Genomic DNA, 22012 nt, shown 5'->3' with positions numbered 1-22012 from the left:
CAATTAAGTTTCATTTAAACACGTCTCCATTGTGTCCCTTACCAATTAAATCAAATGAGTGATATTTTGCTGACATTAATGATTTTAACAGCAAAGCTCAAATATAATTTGGTCTTGTTTTTTTTTTTCATATTCAGACTTATGACAAATACAAATAATAAATTAGATAATTCATAAGTTATACACTTTTTGAACTTTGTTTTTGCAGCGTAATTAGCTGGTTGAGTGAGTTCAGGTTTTTATACACTGTTCAAATAATACTTTTTTTTCTGAGCCATTTTAGCCGGATGTCCATTTAATGTGTTACTTCCTGTTTTAGAATCTTCAGAGATGCATTTACATTTAGTAATTTAGTAGCCTAGATGCTTTAGTAAGCTAGTTTAGTAGCTTTTCTCCAAAACGACTTACAAATAAGAGCATTGGAAGCAATCAAAAACAACAAAAGAGCAATGACATATAAGAGCTATAACAAGTCTCAGTTAGCTTAACACAATACACATAACAGGGGCTTTAAAATAATATAATAAATAAAATAAAAAAACAGATAGAATAGAAAAATAATAGAGCAAGCTAGTGTTAGAGGTCTTTTTTTCAGGTAGGTTTGCTGGTCCTAGCTGGTTTAAACTGGAAGTAACTGGTTTTAGCTGGTCTCCCAGCCTGACCAAACTGGTTTAAGCTGGTTGTTCCAGCTCTGACCAGCTAAAGAAGTACCAAAACTCTCTGCAAACCAGTTATGACCAGAATGGATGACCAGCTAAAACCAACCAATTTATAAATTTTTGTAAACTCATAAAAATTTGACTAAGAATTATTTATTTTATTTTATTTTATTTTTTAATAAAACCGGACGTTCAGAAATAATATTTTCATAAAATGATAGCAAGACATTCTTAAAATATATTTTGGGTACCATGTTGCACATACAAAAAAAAATTGCTTTACAGCATTATAGCATTAGATCCAAAAATATACAGTAGCAGGCTACCATGCTAATTTTAATTTAGTTAGATGGCAGTCCATTTTTTTCACACACTGCATTAACATTCCTTGATTTTCAACATAAGCCTTACAAATTTACAATTTAGGATTCTTTTGTCTAAGTGTTTGAACAGGAGTTTGTAAGAACATGCTTAACTTATTTAACATTATATTTTAGAAGTGGCTTCAAACATTATATGATGTTTTAAATTTATAGATTTTTTTCAAAACAATAAAAAAATAATAACATTCTTCTCTGTCCCAGGGCGATAAACACAGATTAAAGTCATTAGAGCTGATTAAATTTTAAGACGAGCGCTCGGATTAACGTCCTGCCACGTCACAACGCAAAACCTGCTGGGCGCGCGCTGATTGGACGGACGCTTCTCTGTGCGTCTCTGCTGGCTGCTGGGAGTATTACACGCGAGCCGAGCGGATCAGTGTCCCGACTCCGTACCGAACCGAACCCGAAGCCGAGCGCTCTTCTCGGGCTTCCTGGAGTGGAAGATGGCGGATCTGAGCGCAGTTCGACAGGAACTTGTGAGTATTTTCATTCTGGGGACTGGAAGCCGTGTGTCCTGCTTCACACACGGAAACAAGTTTGTCAGCAGCGCGAACTAGATCAGAGAATACGAACATATTGATGTTTTAAAGAAATGGCATACCAACAAATAACAGCCATCATTTACTTACTCTCCTGTCTTTCCAATCTAAACATGTATAAATCTACTGACTCTTGTGACACACAAAAGATGATGTTTAGCAGAATGTTAACATTTGTTTTATAATGGAAGTGAATGGGGACCGGAGCTGTCAAACTCCAGAGTAGTGCGTACGACTGATGCGTTATATTGTCTCATGAAGCGACACAGGAACAAATTTAGTCCATAAACTGTTTGTTTTCGTTTATAGTAAATGTCTTTGGTTCTTGGATGTCTTTATATTTACCTGACTTTAAATATGCATAAGCGTGCTGAGATTTGAGAGCACAGATTTTTCAGTGAACAATGATTCAGAGTCATAAGACTTGGCATATAGTTATTATGGGGTACTGTTAGGATATTTTTATGGTGCTTTTTTCCCTCTGGAGGCTTGATAGCTCCAGTCTCTATTCACTTTAATTATATGTCCTTCCAAACCTGTATAAATGTACTTTACTTTCTTTCTGTGTAACACAAGGAGAGACGTTTAGGAGGCGTCTCTTATAATGGAAGTGAATGGGGACTGGAGCTGTCAAACTCCAAGCATGAGCAAAAAAGTAGTGCATACAACTGATGTGCTATACTGTCTTTTAAAGCCACACAATAATTTTGTGTGAGGATAAAAATTTGTTGCATAAACACAAGTTTGTTTTCAGTTATGTCAGTTGTCATTGGTCCTTAAATATCTTGAGAATCTCCAGCAAACTGGACAAAGTTTCCAGCAAAGAAGTTCATATGGGGTACTTTTGCAATGTCGTTTTGGTGCTTTTCGTCAGCTTTGATATAGTGCATCTGTATGTTCTCTGAATCATTCCCGTTCAGATGGATGTTTGTATGTGATCCATTGTTTCCACCTGTGCTGTGTATCATATCAATATGTGTAATTTGCATGATTTTTGCACAAACGGCCGCCTCTTCACTTCCTGGTTGTGCTTTATCCACACTTCAGAGAAACAGAAATCTGAGCAGTTCTTTCGGGGAGCCTCCGTGTACGTCATCGCAAAAAGAAGAGCAACAGAAACTGGTAATGACCCGACGGCCGTGGTTTAGTCTGGATGTGCGTGTGGTTTTGTCTCACGTCTCTTTCTGTGCTGTGTGTGTCTCAGGCTGTGCCGTTCTGCGGCGGCATCCGGGGAGGAATGAGGCCAGGGAAGAAAATCACCATCATGGGTGTCATGAACGCAGATCCGGACAGGTAGCTCACACACTCACACAAGTGCTCACACACAGGTGCTGGACACACACTCAGAGACACGGCTGTCATCGTATCTGGATAACTTGAGCGATCAAAGCTTCTAGCTAGATAACTAGGAATGAGGTTTGACAGAAAAGCTTCAGATAGAATCACAGCGTCTAGACGATGACCTCCTGTACACTGTTGTTGTGGCTCGTTCGGTTGCTAATTTTAGCTCAGTGTTGGATGTTTCTGTTCTCTCTCGGGCAGTTTTGACATCAGTCTGACGTGCGGCTGTGGGGACGTCGCTCTGGATATGTGCGTACAGTTCGAAGACCGGGAGATTCTGCGAAACGCCTGTGTTTCTGATAGCTGGGGCGAGGAGGAGAGATCGATACCCTACTTCCCCTTCATCGCAGAGCAGCCTTTCAGGGTCAGTGTCATCATCATCATCATCATCATCTGAACTACACTGAACTCAATCATGTGTTGTGTGGGGATACAGACTTGCAAAATGAATGGTGGCTGTCTGCTACTAAATAGTTGACTTGTTGGTATGTAATAATATGAAGTAATAGACAGAAAAATATTAATTGGAACATTTAAAAGTTTGCATATGCGTTTTTATTGAATATCATATTTGATACATCAGTTTTTGTTTTGGCTCATATAGTATAACACAGTGAGAATATAGAGGAAAAATGTGCAATGTGGTGCAGTTCCTGATGTTTATTACAAGGACAAAAAGTAAGATCGAATTCTTCTTGTAATATAAATCAATGAGATCTTTAAAAACTTGACTATCTTTGTCACTCTGTATCTCCAATAATGTGTCATAGTAAGATGATTTTCTAATGCTTAGTTTTATAATCTAAGCTCTTTAGTTTCAAAACATTTAATGCAATGCATTACACTGATGATTAAACGTTCCTCTAAAGCCTGATGATCATATTTGATACTGGTTTGGGGGACATTTTTACAATCACACTGTAGATAGAGTGACTTGTGAATATTCAACAAATATAGACATCATAACAGGAACATGAACATGCAATTTGAAGTTGTAGCTGAATTAATGAGCTGAGTTTCCAGTTCTAGTGGTGTTTGTTTTCTCTGGGGAAGTTGTGGCCTTGTGGTTAGAGAGTTTGACTCCTAACCCTAGGGTTGTGGTTTCGAGTCTCGGGCCGTCAGTACCACGACTGAGGTGTCCTTGAGCAAGGCACTGAACCCCCAACTGCTCGCTGGGCACAGCAGCATAAATGATGCCCACTGCTCCGGGTGTGTGTGTGTGTGTGTGTGTGTGTGTGTGTGTGTTCACTGCTCTGTGTGTGTGCACTTTGGATGGGTTAAATGCAGAGCACGCATTCTGAGTATGGGTCACCACTCAGCTGTATGTATGTCACTTTCACTTTCTCTCTGTGTTGTTGTTGTTCAGGTTGAGATCCACTGTGAGCACTCGCGCTTCCGTGTGCTGGTGGATGGCCATCAGCTCTTTGACTTCTACCACCGCGTGACGCCGCTGACGGCCATCGACACCATCCAGATCAGCGGCGGTCTGACCATCACCAAGCTGAACTGACCTCTGACCTCTGCGGCGTCACATGAGAGCAGCTTCACCAACACCCATCCGTTCTGAGCATTAAAGACTGTGTGACACCGCTTCTGAATCATCCACCACTGATGAACTCAACGTGAACCTGCATTTATATTACAGCTATAACGAGGCATTTATTTTTATTCGCTGAAGCATTTTTAGCAGAAGTCAACATGAAACACCATTTGCAACCCATTAATTTAGTTTTTTGAGTGCAACAGGATGTTAAAATAGAAAAAACATAGGGTGGGGTTGATTTTCTTCCATTAGGATAAATAACTATGTGGCTGACGTATTTTTGTAGTAAAACCAATAAGTTTGCATCATCCTAGTCCTTTGACTTAAATCCAATAGGATTTTTCCACTGGCTTTTGAATTACTGCAGAAAATAAGCTCTGTGACCTGCAAAAGTTTATGAATTTTGACATCACCATCACTAAGATTCATACAGGTCTTTCAGTCTTTATTTAAAAACATTTTCCATGAAAGTTTGAGTTGAATAGTTTACACAATGCGGCTGTGAAAGTGAGCAGTGAGTGGAGGAGTTACCTTGATGACATTTGATGTCCCACTGAGCCACTTGTTAGCAACCGCATTAAAACCTGAAAATATCCTGAGCTCCTGTTCAACACGGACCTTATTTTAGGCATTCAACCAAAAACCCATTCAAAAAAACGCTGAAACATTGACTTCAGGAAAATGGATCCAAATGAGCCAACGAAAATGAACAAAATTGGCTTCCAAAACTACATCATCCCTGCAGCACTCTAGAAAGAGACAGCATCAGAGGTGTTTCAGAGATATGAGACTAAATATTTAACACTATAAGACCACGAAAGCAAAAACAGTCTGGATTTCATGTTGACTTTGTGGTGTTAAAGTGGAAATGAAAGAAATGTAAGATGAATGTTGCCGTCAGTAGTGATAAAACTGAGTTCAGATGCAGAAGAGTAACTAACAACAGAGCGCTTGAGAGCGTGAATAACTATTTATGAATGTACTGCCTAATTTTAACCTTGTAACTCTCCAGCTAATGTGTTTATTTATTTCCTAAATACGCGTTTATAAACTAAACATGGTGATTTGAGAGTTACATTTGTTTTACAGCAATAGTGATCTTTCCATTGTAATTCCATTGTCAAGCACTTAAACATATGTAAAAGCAATGCATTTTATGATTAGTTGTGTTAACGAGATGATGTGATGAACCGCTGATGATGTGAACTTTATTTACTTGAGACCAACATAAAATCAGGGAGAAAATCATTGCATTCCAGGGCTTTGTGTATTTATTGTCTCTGAGCACACAGTGTGTTTTTAATGTACACTCATTGTTCTTACTTAATAAAGACTCCTAATGAGTGATATTGTATTGTCAGTGATGATGTTGATGATGATGATGGCTGGTTGCAGCAGGGCCAGACACATTATTGATCACTAGTGATTTTTGGTATATACAGAGAGATATTTCAAACATGCAAGTGTATGGTGTGATGCATTCCTGTTACTTGAAACTTTCTCATCCATTCTGGATAGTTTTATTGCTTGTGGAAGAGTCTTGTCTTCTTCCTGCATATTGTGCTGTTAATGTCTTGCCTTCAGTTTTCCTGTTGGCTTTCTTATCTCTGCTCTGCTTCCTGATGATTACGTCTATCATAGTAGAGCCGTTTCCTAATTGTACTTTATGTTAAAGAGACAGCATTAGATGGTAATGCTGTGGTACTTGCTAAGGCTCTGCTTGATTTGGAACAGCAAGCCAAAACTGAAAAAAAAAAAAAAAAAAATGGGTTAGATAAATAGATAATATATATATATACATAAATAAATAACAACACAGTTCTATAGCAAGTATAAAAAAAGACTATGTAAGCTTAATTCAACTTAGTTCATATTTATAATTTTTTTTTACAGTCGTAAATTGGGTGTTTAGACAGTGTAAAATAAAAATATTTTAAAAAGTAGATTCAAAACAATCAATAAAGAGGTTACTTTAAAAATAAATGGTAGATTTTATTAAAATAAAAAAGTAAGTAGAATGGATTAAAACAAATACCTCACTAAAAAAATAGATGAAAAAAATGTATGTCAAAATGACATTAAAATAAACAAATAAATAATACATATGGAACAGTACAGTACTATGCTGAGTAGAAAAAAAACTTCATGTATTTTAATTGAGACTGGCTATTTTCCAGATTAAATTAAATTTTATAATGTTATCTTTTCACTGTATAAATTGGGTCTTTAGGCAAAGCAGTATAAAAATAAAATAAAATGAATGAATCAATAAATACATAAATAAATAAAAAGTGGGATTAATTAATTTAATATTAATTAAAAATAATAAATTACTCAGTAACTTATTAAACCAAATAAAAAAATCATATACATTTAAAAAATGTCATCAAATAAACAAATAAATAATAAAAAAGTACAGGACGGTACTAAGTGAGTAGAAAAAAATAATCCAAATGATGTTTTACACATATTTCTAATATTATTTTTTCACAGTAGTTAGACATTGCGTCTTTGTGAATAAAATCACGTAGCAGTCTTTCTGCTCAAATGAGGATGATCAGATCTGAGTGATGGTTTAGTTCAGTTGGTCTCACCCAATCAACACGAGACGCCAGAAGTGCCACACCAGCGCATGATGCATGCTGGGTAATAATCGGAACCAAGCAGGATCCGCTCCTCGTACACACACCGACAGACTGACAGCGAGAGCGGGATCTCACCGGCTCCGTGCCGCTGTGTCCGCGACATGCTCCAGATGCTCGCCGCCGGTGCGCGGAATGCGCTCGTGAGGATGCGACACATCACCCCGGTCTCGTGAGGTGAGACGAGGACGACTAGTGCTAATGTTAGCCTGCTAGCATCGCCCGTGTTAATCAATGGGCTCTGATGCTACACTGAGCTGCGATGCTAACAGACCGAGTCTGCTCTTCTGGATTACTCGTTAAAAAGTAACACGACTCTTATGTCAACTTCATGTCATTGTTTAGACCGAAGCAGCTCATTTTGACTGGTTTAAACAGCGTGTTTTATGCTGTCAGGTGTTATTGCACTGCTGTGCTCAGGCTAACGGCTAGCAGCTAGCCGTGATGTAAACATCACAAAAACGGTTTGATTTTGTCCGAGTGACTAAATGTCATTAATTCAGTTTATTTCAGATTTAGTCTAGGATTAGCATAGTTTGGGTTAAACTAATGTCGTCGTCAGGTTTATATAGTTATAATGAGCAGTTTTATCAGTTTATGTGCTGAAAGCCTGGTGTTTCTCAACAGCTGTGATGTTAGAGTAAGTTAACTGATTTAATAACACATTTAATAACTTCACTAACTGAACATAGTATTTAAGTTAAGAGACAATGCTGGTTTTGTACCTCGGATGATTTATATTACTACTAGCAGTCTTGATATGACTAATATGAATGTTTAATCATAATTGTAGATATTTACATGTGAAGTGTATCCTCCTAATAAGAAAATAAGAGTGTCACTGTCAATCTGATTACATGCATGTGGATTTTTAATTCACAATAACATGAACTAGAGGAGTAAAATGAGTGAATTGGTCAGTTGTTAATCCTTTCTGATAGTAAAGTTGTTTTGTGTTTGTGCTAAATCATAGAAATCTGAGTTAAACGGGTTGTTAAAATGATATAAACGTAAATTGTAGTTTAGCACAATTAACTTTCTGTTATAATTTTACTGTGTTTAAACGTATCAGTTTCATAATGATCATACAATAACCCTCAGTTATGGTTATTTATATCAGTTATTTATATTCCTTTTAAAAGGTTTTATCCTTATAGGAAAATTTAGCATTACTGTCAATTAATACTATTAATTGTGTATTGCTTGACATATTTTTAATTCACAATAAAAATAAATCCGTAAATAATTAATTTGGAAATCAGTTTTGTATTTGTGCTGTAAGATGTGGGTCACTTAAGCAGTGTGAAGGTAAATTGTGTTTTTTTCAGACGTGTCTCTGTCATTGTTTGACCCTGCTTTGAGCAAACATCGCTGCCGAAGCTCCCAGCACCATACAATAGACCGTTTAAAAGCCCTGTTTTATTTGTCTATCCTTTGTGAATTAATGCGTTCAGTCAGTGTCTGAATTCTTGTGGTTTATTCCCGGCGATGACTTTTTCCAGATTGATCTGGTTTCCCTGCTGCACTTAAGTCACCGCTTCTCTCTTTAGCGCTTAATTAGCGTCTGATTTGAAGGCAGTCTGTCTTGTTTTTACTCTCGTGATTTGATTTGAGTTAGATAACAAGAACCTGTTCCTCTAATAGGCCCTTGAGCGCTATCGTGATGAGCGCTGCTAACAGAGGACGACTGTTCAGTGCTATTGCAATGGTGGTGATCAGGGGTTTGTGAAAAGGAAATAAGCATCCATCTGATTCATTCATGTCAAGATTAGATTTATTAATGTCTTCTCAAAAGCTGCATGATGTGAGTTAATGGAGCACAAATGGTGGGATGATTTACTCGCTAGTTTAATATTTAGGGTTAAAAGCATTGACACCCATGTAGAGCAATAGTAAAAGTGTTGCTTGCCTTTGCAAATGCCAGTAATTAGACACAAGACGATGCTAGGATGTAGGAAAACGAGGCTTAAGTTCACTAAAGAGGATGCATGAGTGATTGCAGCGACTCCCTGCTGTTCGCACTGTTGTGATTAAAACATTCAGCGTTGCAGAAGAGCTGATTTCCTGTTTCTGTGTCAGAAATCATTTCCAAACGATCCTTTGCATTTCACATTACATCTAATTACAGTTTTGGACTAATCCTGAGGGCATCATGACTCTTTAATTACATTAGTAGTAACAGTCTCAATCTGTTACATGCAATTATAGGGCTGCACGATTTGGGGGGACAAATCTATTTGTAATTTATCTGATCATTTTAAAATGTGTTTTAAGTCTGTCTTAATTCATGTTAAACAATCAAGCTTTTAAATTGGCAGAAAAACACAGGGAGTTTCTTTTTTTTAAGCTATTTCGTTGATAGTCATTCTCAAGTTTGAGAAGATGATTATTGCATGTTGCATTTGTAAATTGTAAGCAACAGAGTTAGTGTGGAGCAGCATTTACTGTAAACCAAGCCGCTCCGAGACACTGAAAACACTCGGTCGTGACCTGCTCTCGTGTAAATGAACACAGTGCCACACTTCACACCGAAACATGCAGCACATTGATTTTACCATATTTAAAGTAATTGCACAAAGCCATGTTGCTATTTCAGATTTATTGTGCACACATCACATTTCCTCTGCCAGTGTCTACTTGTAAAATACTGATCCATAAGATTAGATTAATAAAGACCATGAGAATGTATCACCTTGTATTTGTACTTAAATGATTTGTTAGTCATTTTCATGATGCTAATCTGAAGTACATTGCTTTGCTGCAGGTGTGAGCTCTTGGCTGTGTTTCTGCTCAAGGCCCCATGGAGCCTGACGTGATACGCATGTACTCCTCATCTCCACCCCCGATGGAGGACGGCATCGAGGAAGAGGACGATGAATTCAGCGACTTCACCGGCGTCCCGAACAGCACCAGCTTCTCAGAGTTCGACACGCCCACCACGTTCAACCAGTCTCAGGCTTTGAACGCCACCTCGCCGCCGGAGCTGCTGAGCAACGGAAGGATCGTGGGATTGTCCGCTCAACCCGCGGGGTCTACGAAAGCCAACGGCGTGACCCCTGGCTCTGGCCAGACCTGCACGCCCAATGGCAGAACGGTTAGCGTAGAGGAACTCAAAAAGTTCACAGAGCACCAAGCTCGCTTCACATCCCTGGAGTTCACAACAGGGTCTCGGACTGACAGCGACTCCATTGACTGCAATGGCACCGCTGAAGTGCTCACCAATGGGTTTGCGACATTAGACCAAGGTGGAAGCCCGGCCACACCACACAAACCCAACGAATTTGATGCCAGTACAGATGATTTTGCTGATTTCTCTGCTTTTTCAAATGCTGAACACAACCAGCCTTCAGATACAGACTTGGATGATTTGAATCAAGGGTACAGACCACTACATAATGATGTTAGCGACAGCGTTGAAGTGCAAGGAGTTAGTTTAGGAGACGATAGTGGGGACTCGGGTATCAGAAGATTTGGATTCCCTTCGGAAAACTCTGAAAATCTCAGCAACGGTGACTGGGGTTTCCATGAAGTCTCGGGTTTAGATCAAAGGGAGTTAGACGCTGATACTACTGAAGTAGATAGCACAGTGCAACCGCTAGCCCTTAATGGTGACACTTTTAGCGAAACTGATGATAACAGGGTGTCGCCCGACTCGAATGAGGATAAATCTAGTGGTGAACAATCAGATGAGAAAGGCTCGGAGACTGAAACTTTAGAAACGGAGACGGAGACAGAGACTTCCTTTGGTCGGCCGCTATCGACTGACGCGCTTGAAGAATTCGGTGACTTTAGCACGACGGGGTCTGTACCCTCGCCTCCGCTTCAGGAGGAGACGGCCACTCCGGCCGACCACAGCCAGCTGGCCGAGGACGACGATGAGGATTTTGGAGATTTCGGTGACTTTGGAGATGCCAGCTCGTTTAGCGCGACTGGATTTGCTGATTTTGACCAGCAGGGGGTCTCTCAGACCGAACTGGCTCAGAGTGCCCCGGTGGAGGCAGAAGACGATGAATTTGGCGATTTTGACACATCAAAAGAACCTAGCACATCAGCTTTGGAAGGTGAAGAGGCAACGCCGTTTGTGGCCTTTCCTGGAAGTGACAGTTTTGCGGATTTCAGCTCTGCACAGGTGGCTGATGGTGGTGATAACGAAGGATGGCAGGCTTTCTCTGAGCCGGATCAGAGCCAGAATGGAGGGGAATCGTGGGCAACGTTCGAGCAGGAACAGGATGCAGTGGGTATTGAAAAGAGCGGAGATGACTGGCACGAGAGCCAGCCAGCTACAGCGCCCCCTACTGCTGCGGAGCAGCGGAAAAGTTCAACGGTAGGTTTATATTTACTGTTTTTACTTTGCCCCATTCTGTTCTTCATTTTGTTGTGGTTTGTTGCACTTATTTGACCAAAAATACGGTAAAAATGAATATATTTTGAAATATTATTAGTTTTAAACAACTATGGTCTATTTGGATATATTATCAGATGTTATTCGTTGCTTTGATCAAAGCTGTATTTTCAGCATCATTCCTCCAGTCCTCAGTGTCACATGATCTTCAGAAATCATTCAGATATGCTGATTTTCCTTTTTAAAAACTCTTTTTAATAAGCTGCACCATTTTCTTCTCTTCTTCTCTCTTTCCAGTCTGCACTGGTCAGCCGTTTGGAGATGATTTTCCAGGCCAGTTTCGAGCTGGTTCTTGCTCCTCGGGTGGAGGAAGAGGTGTCGACGCTCAACACCTTCCTCAAACCTCCTGACACATCCCAACAGGAAGATGCTGACAAAGGGACAACCAATGGGTGAGGAGCTACAGGTTTATTTGCTCGTCGCTGCCGGGAGCCAGCTCCTCTACTAAGTCATCTCGGTTGTTCTGTGGTCAATGAAGCGCTCTCTGTCTCATCCTGTGGGTTTTGTAGGGCACTGCAGGACGTGTGGCAGCAGCTGCAGGATGTTCATAATGCCTTCGGCCTCCGGTACCAGTGGGGCGGCTCTCGCACCAATAAAGCACTGCTCTGCTCGCTTGGTATCGACACCAGAAACATCGTGAGTTTGGTTTCGGGAAAACATGGAATTCTGTCAAGTCATGTATATAAGAAACTGAGTTCTTCCTGAAACTGTGACTGATTTCTCTCTTCTTCTGTTTTTGTCTCTTTTTCTCCTCAGCTGTTCACGGGCCAGAAAAAGCAGCCTGTAATTGTGCCAATGTATGCTGCCAGTCTGGTGAGTGAAGCCCAGCTTTAGGAGAACTGTGTGTGTGTGTGAATGATGGACGCTGGTTTATTTTAGACGTCCTCTAGAGTTCATGTGTGTTTAATCAATCATCTTGGACAACTGTTGGTCTGCAGGGGATGCTGGAACCCACGAAAGAGCCGGTGAAGCCCGTCTCCGCCGCTGAAATGATCGCCTCAATAGCACAATCTCCTTCAGTCGCCACAGAGCTGAACACCTGTCCACCTGACACAGCCCAGGTGAGCGTCTTCAGTAACCTTCACCTGGTAAAACAGTACACACATCACACAGCTCTATATATAACATTGGGTTTGTAGTATATGTAACTTTTTTTTTCATACGTTAATTGAATAAAGCTGTATAAAGCAATTTTTTGCTTTAATGTTTATATCATCAGAAATTGTAATTATATTATCACCCAGCTCTTTATGTAAAATATATCCAACTTTGTTTGCATACATACAGTACATTCACCTAAATCCATTTAAACTTCATAGCATATCTCAACTGCTGGATTGCTTGCATCAGTGCAAAATATAAATGTCGCCCGGCTTTAATCTGTTGAATGCGACTATGGAGATAATAAAATATTAACATTGACATCATTACTTTCTGTTAATCTGCTTTGAAACCATGCATATTGTGATAATCACATACACAAATATGTTTGACTTGTGTACCAAAGTAAGTTGATGATTATTATAAATGTAAACAAAGTACAACTGAAATTATATGCGTCTAACTATGTGCAACTAATGCATTAATAACACAATTTCATCCTGGGTAATGAATTTTTAACCCTAGCAAGAGCACATGAAATCTACATATGCAAATTAAATTTAGTTTTTGATTTTATATATAGTAATTGAGAAAAATAAAATGAAAGAACGATGGTTAAAAATGGACTATGATGGTCATTTAACATGCCAGTCTGACAAAGCGATGGAGAATTATTTTTATCTTTTTGCGAAAAACATCAGAACTTTTTAATTTTTTTTTTAATTATATTGTTTTTTGACAGTAGTTACCAGTAGTCAGTGGTTACCACAGTTTATAACATCCGTTTCTTGACTTTTTTGATCAGACTTACAAAGTTACATATGATATAACATATTACATATAACCCTTAATAAGATAAACTTAGTTTCACACATTTTAATAAAATAGGAATTGTCTCAAAGAAAAATATCAGACAGATTACTAAATAGAAAATAGAATTAAACAGGCTTTTCTTTATGAAGATTTTGTTATTGTTGTTATTTTGCATCACTTATATGTCATCCGGTCTCTTGTTCTGTCGTCAGGAGTCTCTTCCTCCCGTTCAGTTTGACTGGAGCAGCAGTGGCCTTACAAACCCTCTGGACGGTAAGACGATCGATCCTTTCTCTCACTTGAGGGAGGAACATCATCGAGACGAATGGAGGAACAAGCTGTTCTCATCTCGAATATATGGAAATGTGCCTTGAGTCTTAAAAACTAAACGGTTGATTAACAGTTGCACAGGATCTGTCTCTGTTCATGTACTCTTCGTGCTTCACACTAACAGAAACCAGCACTAACCCAGTCACGTAGTTTCATCACTAATCCAGATCTATGTCAACTGCTGCTTTCCTGATCTCGTTCTCTCTGTCCGTAACCCTTCTCTCTTCTCTCCTCTTTCACCGTCCCTCGTTCTGAAGCGAGTGGAGGCTCGTCTCTGCTCAACCTCGATTTTTTCGGCCCTGTGGACGAGTCGCCCTCCGGCACGGCCACCTCCATTCCAGGTTTGCTGAAGCATTTCCAGTTCATCACCACAGCTGTCTGGGTGTTCTTGATTTCTGCTCTATTTGCATCTATATCTTGAACCGTCCATTCACACGATCGTTGTTACATACGCTGGCGTATCACGAGAGAGATCTGATATGCTTGTGCATGTGTGCAGGCGTGGACCCGGAGCTGTACGAGTTGACCCAGGCGAAGCTGGACGTCAGCGGAGGCGGCAGGAGAGTCGTGGATGCGTTCGCTCGCCTCATGTCCACCGTGGAGAAGACCAGCACCTCCACCAGGTCAGTGAGTCACCAGGAGAAGACACAGCACAGTTCCTGATGAGTTCAGAACAGCAGGGTTTCTAGAGGCTGACAAAGGCTAGATGTTTCTGTTTGAACCCTTTATTATCTACCTCTCTAGTGCTACTCATACTGTTTGTTTGTTAAATTGATAATTGGTCTCTAGTTATTACCATAGACTGTAAAAAAAATATATGGACGTAGTGTCCGTGATGTCACCCATAGACTCCTCATTAGCGGTTTTGAAGCCTGAAGTGTGTAGAGCGGGCCGTAGCCATCTTGGCAGCGCGTCACCGTGCGACTCATCCGGATAATCGAAAATGGGCAAAAAGGCGGGAGGTGATTGCTGAAGCCACGCCCACCTAGTGCGACGGCATTGTCAGCAGCGGCAATCCACCTGTCACTCAAGTGACCACGCCCTTAATTATGCAGAACTTTAAGTCTTAATATAATTTAAACGGATGAGTTATAAAAAAATTCACCCCCCTCACATTTGTCATGAAGGGCAAAATTAGCAATATAGACCAAAATCATTTTTTGAACCAGGCTGTAAACATGTTTTTTTCTGCTGTGAAGTTGGGCATTTTAACATGGGGAGTCAATGGGACTGACTCTCTTCTGCAGCCAGCCTCAAGCGGCCAGTCGATGAATTGCAGTTTTAGTCACTTAATGGCCTCACGAGAGACAGCGGGAGGTTGCCGCTCGGTTATTATCCTTGGAAAAACACGCTTATTTTGCATTTTTGATCCAACTTTCCGAAGTCTGATCGAATACTATGTCAAGAAAGAGATGATGTAAACTGTGGTAGATACCGATTTAGTATGGTTTGTCATTAAACGATCTCTCTCTCAGCAGAAAGCCTGTGCAGAAGGAGGAGAACCTGAGTGAAGAGGCTCAGCGAGTGATCTCCGGTCTGCCGGATCTGTCGTTCATGCAGGCTAAAGTCCTCATGTTCCCCTCCACGCTGACTCCTCTCCTCCCCTCCTCTTCACCCGACTGACGCGTTCTTCTCCTCCGTGACGTCTCACCTCTCATTCTCTGTGTATCGCTTTCTGAATCTCACCATACTGACAGTTATGATTTTAATCTCAGACTTTTGGTTTCCACACTCCTGTTTGTCATTTTCCCAGGCGTTTTTAAGTTCAAATACATTGTCCTGTGTACAAGAGAGTGTGTGAAATAATCGGCTCACGATCAAACGCTGTAGAGGAGAAAAGACTAGATCATTTTAATTGTTAGAATGACAGTAGGAAGAGTTTTTGTTAATCTGTATATAATCAGGGATGATTTCCTTTCGAGTATTCATCACAACTAAGTGTGTGTGTGTGTGTGTGTGTGTGTGAGAGAGAGAGAAAGAGGCACTTTTCAGGTTGTTTTTATGAAACACTGGCTTAAACATCCTTCAATGGCACAACTGAATGATCTGATTTGTATTGATATATAAATGCGTAGTTATATCGACTTGAAACCAAACCATCTGCAGAATATTCTTTTGATTTCGCGTAACTAAGGCTTTAGTTTTTAAACGTTTTGGCTATTACATTACAATCAATATTGTTATACTTGTAGGTTTTAGGTTATTTGATTTCGCACAGGCGTTAGTGAACACTTTATCTTTTTGTTATGCTGATAGTTTAACAATTAACTCTTTCCACACTGACAGACTGTAGATGAGTCTATAGTAACTTCATCTTTAGCTGCTCTTGTTTATTCGTTTCTTATTTTTTTTAAAGTTTAAAGTTGAAACCACTGGCTTCGGACTATAATGTAGTGAAGGAATTATTGAATGATTAACTTGAATATTTACATACATAGGTGTATCGAGAATAAGGGACCAATATCTGCTGTATCCTTTAGCTCATTTCCCTGTTATCATTGTGTTTTTGGTCATGCTGTATCTGTGTTTTATTTAATCGGATAAATCTTAAGCGACTCTGGAGGACGTCTGCCGTCACTGTTGTCCTGTACGCCAGGATGCATGATGGGAAGTGTTCCCCAGAAATGAGTTTTCTCATCTTTTGGCTTTTTTTTTTTTTTTCTCCCAGTTGTGTCACTGTTTATTCTGTCTCCTGGAGGATTTTGCACATTGTAAAGATATACAGAAGAACTGCTTACATAGTTAACTGTGGCTTCAGACTGTGTACAGTCAAACTATGGAACATGTACAAATTGTTATGGGAGAATTCCTATGGAAAACTCATAATGATGAATGATATCTCTAAAGAGCCTGTACCGAGGTCAACCGCGCATGCCTGGGTTCTTTGAAAAAACAAACAAAACAAAAAAAAACGAGTGTGTAAATTTTCTTTAAGTGTACACAAGAAATTAAAATAATTTAAGAGAAAATGCTGTTTTGTTTTGTGTTAAATCACGTTACTGTCTTCTTGTCTGTTTGCAATTCATCTGTTTTAAAAGAACAAACTAAAAGCAATTTTATCTTGTTTATTTATTTTTTATTAAAAAATTTTAAATACTAAAATAACGTAATTCATGTTATTCCACAGGAGAAAATAGTATTCTATAACATTATAAAATTGCTGCAATATATTACATTATATCATGCATCCTTTGTTACTGTATCAAAATAAATATACAAACACTTTTCCACAGAACCCTTTTTGAAACCATAAACATTTGCCAAAATTGACCTTAATATTAAATACCAATTTAAAGATGCATCAAATTACGACCCGACCAAAACCTCCATGATGTGATCCAGTTCGCTCAGATCCAGTTTGAAAGTCTGATTAGAGGAAAGCCCTGATTGGCTCGTGCCGCCGTTACTGTAACCAGTGAGCGTCTTTACGAGGTCGTCTGTTACCATGGAAACGACCTTTGACGCGCCCGAGCTCGCGCTCAGGGACGAACCGTAGGAGATGTTGTCGAACAGCAAGCTGTCTATTTCCGTGAACAGGAAATCGTCCAATGAGAAGTCCGTGAGAAGCGAGGGGGTGTGGCCAAACACTGAAAGGGCGGAGTCAGAGAGAGATGACACGGAGTCCGTACTGCTGTTCATTTCAGAAAGACCGGTGTCTGTTTGTCTGGGGTTTGTGTCTGACGTGATCGAGCGGCCCGTCTCTGTAGTAAATAAAGTGGTTATTCCCACAGTCGGGCACAGATCTTCAATTTCAGCCAGTGCTGAGGTGAAGCTGTCTTTAATAACAGAGGATGATGGGGGTTGCTGTCTGGAAGTGGGCGGAGACAGACAGAGAAGCAGATGTCTGTCCTCCTCCAACCGTGACACGGGCGTCAAACTGCCCTCACTATGGGACTCCGCCGGGCGTTCCTGACACCCGTCAACAACACCCAGTGGAGACCCGGGAACAGGGCCGCCCTCGCCTCTCAGCTCGTCCTGGATGTGCCGGAGCGTGTTGGTGATGAGCACCCTGCGGGCCAGGCCGGGGTCTGAGTGTCCCGGACGGCTGTGCAGCTTCAGCAGCGAGAGGTTGAGCACGGTCTGCCGCTGGAGCCAGTAGCAGCTCATCACCTCGTGCTCTTCCTCCTGCTCCAGCTTCCGTTTCAGGCCTTTCCCCAACATATAGTGTAGATCTGAGAGAGAGACACACAGTGATGAAGCTAAGGGTGTGTGGGCATCCAACATATTTGAATAGTTGACATTTCTAATTTAAGACATCCTAAAATATATTTTTATCATGTATATTTTAATTTTTATTTCATATCCGTAATAACATTTTAAATATTTAATTAAAAATAAAAAGTTTGAAATATTTTAACATTAATATCTTAAGTTTGGTTTTTATTTTATTTGAAATGTTTTCTATAATAACATTTCAAATATTTAATTCAAAATAAAAAGTAATAGAATTAAAAAGTTCTAAATATCGTAAAATTTACATATTACGTTTAATTATTTTTTATTTTCAATGTTTTCTATAATAACATTTTAAATAATTAAATCTAATTTAATTACCTGAATTATTGTTAACTATTACGTATTTCAAAGCTATCTGTAAATGTATTAAATAAAATCAAACGTAATACAATGACAATATTTATTGAAATGCATATTTTAAAGTGTTTTCTATAACAACATTTAAAATATTGTATATATGTAATTGTCAGCTATTAATAAATTATTACTAACATTTAATATTATCTTAATTTGAATAAATAAATCACCATATTTATTGAAACATTTTACTTCAAAAAGAATATTTTTTGTTTTATTATAAATGCTTATATTCTAAAATAAATATATTACATATTTTAATATAAACACTACCCTTAATTGATTCTTTTAAAGGACTAGTTCCTCTTTCTTGGATATAAAGCAGAGCAGACCAAATAACATAGAATTAACAGAGAAATACACAGTACTTTCCACTTTGAGTCAGCATCCATCAAAGACAGACGATCAGTCCGCATTGACAGCTCATGACTACACACATGACTGTCTTCTCTCTAAACTCTGTGATTACTGTAAATCAGAGCACTCGAGTGTTGCCTAACTTCCTCTCTTCAGAAGACTGGTTAGTGGTTATGTGTGACAGTCTGTACCACTGACCCAACTCCATCAACAACAGCCAGAGCTGGGATACATGCACAGTAGCTTACAAGAAACTTTAAGAAATTAGGATGAGTTCTATAACTATGGTATAATACAGTATTTAATGCCTTAAGTGTGATAGAATTATTAGAATTCGTTTGCATTTGACTACTTTGAGCTGACGTGCAGAAATGAACCAAGCATGAAAGTATTTGCATTATTTTGGCATCTGTGGATTTTTACGCAAAACCATTATATCATAACAGTTAAAAGGTTTAGGTGAGGTCTGAGCTGAAGCCGTGACATTTAGCGCTGCACGCCCACATTATTTCAGCTCAAAGTGAAACTTCAGCTGACTTACAGTAAATTGAAAGCTAGGGCTCATCAGAGCTGAATGAAGACTGATAGTATTAACCCGTTCTTGACCGTCAGCAGTAACGTTATCTACGGCAGGCTCGAGATTCACCGGGTTCAGCTCAAGTTAACTGTAGTTTAGTAGCTTTTACATGTTTGGCAACAATACATTTAAGTCAAAACGACACATCTGAGACGCTCAGTTGGCCACAACACACTTCCAATACACTAAACAGATACGCCTAATTTAACACGCATACAGTGAGACACACGTTTTTAACGTTAAGTCACTTTCTATTATAGCGACTCCGCTGATTAACGTGAAGAGTAACTTAGTTCATGAACTCACCGCATGCAGGTCAAACGAGGATTTCGAGCTGCTCATCGGACTCGTATCCCGTTCACCGTTCCGCTCGGCTCGCGCGACTCTAACGTTACCGTGTGAAAAACGCGTTTGCAGCGGACGGACGAGAGTGCTCCGCCTTCAACAGAAACCCGCAAGCAGAGTCTTCGACAGTGACGTAAGCCTCGCAGATGGCGACTCGTGAACGAATCCTTTGTTTGAATCGATACGATTCGTTTGAATGATTCACTCCACCCGATTCGCGACACGAAGTGATGCTCTAAATGTAGTAATAATTGGAATAAACAACTATAAACTATGCAACTTATTAGCTTGCTTACAGGCTTTTTATGGTTGCCAATAAACTTGACGCAAATAAATGTAAATACTTGGCAATACTGTCAACACTGTTCTCCACAATATTTCTGTTAACGACAATTTTACATAAATGTAACATAAAAATTTGAGGCTGTTAGTACCAAATAGCAGTTTTTGTAAAAAACAAAACAACAACATTCGCTTAAAACAACATTTATTAAAAGGTTCATTGAAATGAATCGCCCGAGTGAGTCGATTCACAAAATGAATCGCACTTCGCGATGCCTCTCCCTCTCTCTCTCGATCTCATTGTAGTCTGCATATGTCACTGAACGTGATCTGGCTCTACGCGCTCCCGCGGAAAAGCCGCAAATATGTGAAGCATTCACGGCACGAGCTCTTCCCCTCGAGGTCATGTGAACGCGCGCTCTTCAGAAAAATAACGCAAAGTAGATTCCGTGTCATCCTTATTCTTATAAAACTGAAGCTTATGTGCGCATTTTCCCAGACAGCAGAGATCAGATGGAGATGAATTCAGTTTTAGAGGAGATCTCAGATGTGTCTGCAGTCAGGAGTTAGAGATCTCAACATGAACCTGAACATTTCTCCGCAATCATTTTATACAAACTCTCACTGGATAATTTCTTGTATTTGTCAAGGTTTTAATGCAAAATTAACATGATATATATGAATATATTTTTTTAAATATCGAGTCCCAATTAAGTTTTTTCTGCTGTCTTTAGTCCTGCACTGTGTATTATTTATTTGCTTATTAAAATCTAATTTAATTATTTATTATAAACTATTTATTTATTTTAATCTTATACATTTTTAATCAACTTATATCATTTATTCTTTATTTAAATATTTTTATTATAGTTTTGTTGGGGATTCTTTTATTTTTATATATACTGTCTATTCCCTAAATCTTATTTAATTTTAACTGATTTTTTAAAATGTATTTTTAAACTTTAAATTCTAATTTTCTTTTTTTTTTTCAAAATTGATAATTTATTATTGTTTAATATTTTTTTAAATCTAATTTATTATTTTATTATTGCTGTTATTATTATTATTCCATATATTTGTATATTTTCCCCCCTAAACATTTCTATGGACCACAGTTTGAAGGCACCTATTCTAGAAAATAAACATGAGACAAAGTTGATATTTAAATAAAGCATAATTTTTATTCTCCTAACTATACCAAAATCGGAGCAATACAATGTTCAGTTCCAATGCAGCTTATTTAAAACAAGACAAATCTCCACTAGAAGTCTAATAACCAAGTAGACGTTCAGTTTACATCCTCGCAAAAAAAGATCTTTGTGTGTCAAAATGTTCAGAAATATTTTCACACGATGCACATGCTGACATCTGTGCTCATCATCTCTTTGCATTTCACTTCATACAATCCAGATGGCCTGAACAAGAGGAGCGAGATAAAGCAGCAGTCAATCAGAGCAGCTGAATCATCACACACACACATCTCTGCTTCAAAACCACATCAAACACACACAAAGAAAGTCTCTCAACCTTTCGGGCTGTCTCAGTAAACAGATGCATGAACACATGAGAGTAATCTAGAATGAGAGTCAGCATAAAAATGAAAAAAAAAAAAACAGATTTACACTAAAGCCACATCCAGAGAGCCGGAGACCAGGGACCATGATGACAATGATGATTACCCCATTAACTCTGTGTGACTGTTTACTTGATGTCATTATGACAAGCTTACCCGTGTTTGTGTGTTCAGTTCATCCCAGGCCTCCTCAAACAGCTGCTGTGCTCGGCTCCTCCCACCAGACCCCTTCCCTTCGTCTCCCAGCACCCCCACACGCTCCTCATTGTCCTTGACCCTGACCTCTGCAGCACAGCTGTCTCTCTCTGCAGGAGCGTGTACGTGTGCAGATGGCAGACTTCAGGTCAGGCCTGCACGCCTCAGGTCCCGCCTTCATTGTCCTGCAAGCTTTCTCAATTCTTTTATATTATGCAAGAAGTAAAAATACTTGGATGCAAAAGTTTGGAGTCAATAAGATTTTGTAACGGTTTCTGATGTAAGTCTCTTCTGCTCAAGTAACTAGTAAATCAATGCATTCCTTTACAAGAAAATA

General features: G+C 39.2%; 3 protein-coding genes across 7 annotated transcripts; 2 read left to right on the top strand and 1 right to left on the bottom strand.

Moving 5' to 3' along the window:
- Window positions 1-1352: 1352 nt before the first annotated feature.
- On the top strand, window positions 1353-5814 carry LOC128019604 (galectin-related protein). The gene is made up of 5 exons (XM_052605686.1): window positions 1353-1518; window positions 2629-2703; window positions 2786-2874; window positions 3124-3286; window positions 4289-5814. The coding sequence occupies exons 1-5, from the start codon at window positions 1486-1488 to the stop codon at window positions 4430-4432; spliced, it is 504 nt and encodes a 167-aa protein (XP_052461646.1). The 5' UTR covers window positions 1353-1485; the 3' UTR covers window positions 4433-5814.
- Window positions 5815-7067: 1253 nt separating this feature from the next.
- Window positions 7068-16722, top strand: LOC128019566 (aftiphilin-like). 5 transcript variants are annotated; one of them, XM_052605640.1, is made up of 10 exons: window positions 7068-7413; window positions 9872-11431; window positions 11747-11901; window positions 12019-12145; window positions 12266-12322; window positions 12448-12570; window positions 13636-13696; window positions 14011-14094; window positions 14253-14376; window positions 15229-16722. In XM_052605640.1, the coding sequence occupies exons 2-10, from the start codon at window positions 9908-9910 to the stop codon at window positions 15374-15376; spliced, it is 2403 nt and encodes an 800-aa protein (XP_052461600.1). In that variant the 5' UTR covers window positions 7068-7413; window positions 9872-9907; the 3' UTR covers window positions 15377-16722. The 5 variants fall into 5 exon arrangements, with proteins under 5 accessions (XP_052461600.1, XP_052461592.1, XP_052461606.1 ...); XM_052605632.1 differs by having other exon boundaries at window positions 7069-7284; XM_052605646.1 differs by having other exon boundaries at window positions 7070-7284; window positions 15232-16722.
- On the bottom strand, window positions 16280-19733 carry LOC128019597 (SERTA domain-containing protein 2). Its single transcript, XM_052605674.1, has 2 exons — window positions 19587-19733; window positions 16280-17925 (listed from the first exon to the last, which is right to left on the bottom strand). Exon 2 carries the CDS (start codon window positions 17912-17914, stop codon window positions 17060-17062), a length of 855 nt encoding a protein of 284 aa, XP_052461634.1. The 5' UTR covers window positions 17915-17925; window positions 19587-19733; the 3' UTR covers window positions 16280-17059.
- Window positions 19734-22012: the final 2279 nt, after the last annotated feature.

This window comes from Carassius gibelio, chromosome A1, assembly GCF_023724105.1.
Source record: "Carassius gibelio isolate Cgi1373 ecotype wild population from Czech Republic chromosome A1, carGib1.2-hapl.c, whole genome shotgun sequence".
Classification (NCBI taxonomy): Eukaryota; Metazoa; Chordata; class Actinopteri; order Cypriniformes; family Cyprinidae; genus Carassius; species Carassius gibelio.
This window is presented reverse-complemented; position numbering and strand designations above follow the sequence as displayed.